The 2,448-nt window shown below is 44.7% G+C and overlaps 1 protein-coding gene across 1 annotated transcript; it reads left to right on the plus strand.

The window, feature by feature from the left end:
* Positions 1-206: 206 nt before the first annotated feature.
* On the plus strand, positions 207-1,480 carry LOC147623371 (protein ALUMINUM SENSITIVE 3-like). Its single transcript, XM_086821852.1, has 3 exons — positions 207-549; positions 686-931; positions 1,029-1,480. The coding sequence occupies exons 1-3, from the start codon at positions 289-291 to the stop codon at positions 1,389-1,391; spliced, it is 870 nt and encodes a 289-aa protein (XP_086677978.1). The 5' UTR covers positions 207-288; the 3' UTR covers positions 1,392-1,480.
* The last annotated feature ends 968 nt before the right edge of the window (positions 1,481-2,448 follow it).

Genomic DNA, 2,448 nt, shown 5'->3' on the forward strand with positions numbered 1-2,448 from the left:
TACTTATTTTGAGCGTCAAAAAATAAGGGGTAAAACGAGCATTATTTCTACTATACCGGCCATTTTGATACCGTCCTAACGTGCCAAAAATCATCCTTGTATGGGTAGAGGACTTGTAAAAGCTATGATATGTGTAGCATGTAATATCATCATGTTACATGTATGTACCATTGTGTAGGTTGTACTGGATTCTGGAGCAAGGAACAGACGGGGCACTTTCAATAGGACTGTTGGGTGTGCTCTCCCTTGATTTTTTGATCGAAAACTGCATCGGTTTGTAGACTGGCGATGGAAGCCCCGGCTCCAAGCCCCGCTGGTGGACCCGGATATGGCTACGGCTGGGCCGACGACGAGTGGAAGCTAGCCGCTTCCACGCTGATCTTCGCAGTGGCGCTCGTGGTCTCCCACCTGCAGGGGCTTGGCATGGCGCGCGACCTCGTCCTCTCTTTTGTGCGACCCATCTCCCAGCTCTTCTTGGTTGGCTTCGTGCTGCAGTTCATCTTCTCGCAGCGCTCCCTCGCCTGGACTCTTCTGCCCTACATCCTCGCTGTGAGCCTTCATCTCAGCGTTGGTTTGTGTGTGTGTGTGTGTGTGTGAGAGAGAGAGAGAGAGAGAAGCTAATTTGCGCATTTGTATAGGCGCCATGTACCCATGCTGTTATTGTCTGCGTGGCTCTTCTGTGTAGGTGGTGATTGGGGGCTATACCGCCGGACGACGAGCAAAGCATGTGCCCAAGGGGCACTACGTAGCTGGGGCTTCCATTTTGGTGGGAACTCTGAGCACCATGTCCCTGCTGCTACTATTGAAGGTTTTCCCGCTCACCCCGCGTTACATCATCCCTGTGGCTGGACTCACGGTGGGGAGAACCATGGCCGTTACCGGCATCACCTTGAAACGCCTACGGGACGACTTGAAACTCAAAAAGAACCTGGTATGTTCTCGGTTGCTATGATCAGAATAAGCTTGTGAGGATTAAAGAGCTACAGCCTGTTTCAATGTACAGTAATGCATTTATGGTTGAATGGTAGGTGGAGACAGCGCTAGCGCTGGGGGCAACGCCAAAGCAGGCGTGTTGGGAGAGCATGAGGGGGGCGCTGGTGATAGCCCTGGCTCCCGTGCTGGATACTGCCAAGACGTTTGGGCTGGTGAGCCTGCCGGGGGCCATGACAGGCATGATCATGTCCGGGGCATCCCCACTCCAGGCGATCGTTCTGCAGATCCTACTCATGAACACGCTGCTTTGCGCATCCGTCGTGAGTGGTGTGGCGGCCGCCCACTTCAGCTGGCGCCTCTTCTTCACTGACACCGCCCAACTTCGGGTGGATGGGTGCGTTAATAAGCGTTTTAAGTTTTTTTTTCAAAAGAAATTTTGGACGGACGGCCAGTGCTAAAATAACTCAGTGTAAATTTCCCCGGTGAAATCTCACATTGCCTTTAATTTTAAGGGATGAAATTTGTGCATTTTACTTGTAAATCCCGATATTTGTGTAGTTTTTAAATCTAAATCTCGATTAAGCAAAGTAGAATCCCGATATTTATGTAATTTTTAAGTCTAAATCTCGATTGAGCAGCGTAAACATTGCCTTTAATTTTAAGGGTTGGAAAAAAAATTCCAGCAGTGATATGGCCGATTCTTTTAATAATACACTTGACTCTTTATTGTTGGGTATTCGAAGCCTCATCTTTAGATCGTTGAGTGTGTTGCACCAACTCTTTTAGTCATTTTATGCGAGAGTGTTTTATGTGAGAGTCTCATAAGTAGTGATATCATATATTTAGACATGTGTCAAAGATACAGCTTTTAAGCCTATAAAAGGCATTGTGCTCTTTGAAACTAATACCATCAATCAATAGTTATTGAGTCAATCTAATGAGAGATTAAGAAATTGTGCTCATTATACATGGAGTATGCATGTTTCTACTCATCATAGGAGAGTAGCTACCTAAACATGAAAATTTAGCCATTCAAGCTTAGGCCATGAGCTCTAAGAAAGATAGCAATATATACTATTTTAAAAAAAGATACAAAAGATATCCACTAAGTGGCGTATATAGTCACTTACTCCAAAGATGTGTCCACACTCGCAAGAAAGGGTTGCACTCAATTGGGATGAAGTACATACATGTGAGTATTCATTACATGGAATGTACACAAGGCTAAACTACCATAGATCCTTGAGCAATTAGCTTCAAGAGAAGGTTGTATATTCCAAAAAGTGGTCAAATGAAATATGTACATGGGCTTATGTACTTGGGTCCCCTTTTCACGCTACACGTACTAATGGTCTTTTACACTTAACTATGACCTTTGGCTCATACAAATATATATAAGACATATATAACCTTGTTACAAACTATCGCTTCCCATTGGTTTTGTCCTCAAAACCATAGAAAATCAACCCATAAAATGAAATGTAACTCCAATAATCATGTAGATCATATTTAGCA

The sequence above is a fragment of the Cibotium barometz genome, chromosome 27 (assembly GCF_041138505.1).
Source record: "Cibotium barometz isolate CiBa-2024 chromosome 27, ASM4113850v1, whole genome shotgun sequence".
Taxonomy (NCBI): domain Eukaryota; kingdom Viridiplantae; phylum Streptophyta; class Polypodiopsida; order Cyatheales; family Cibotiaceae; genus Cibotium; species Cibotium barometz.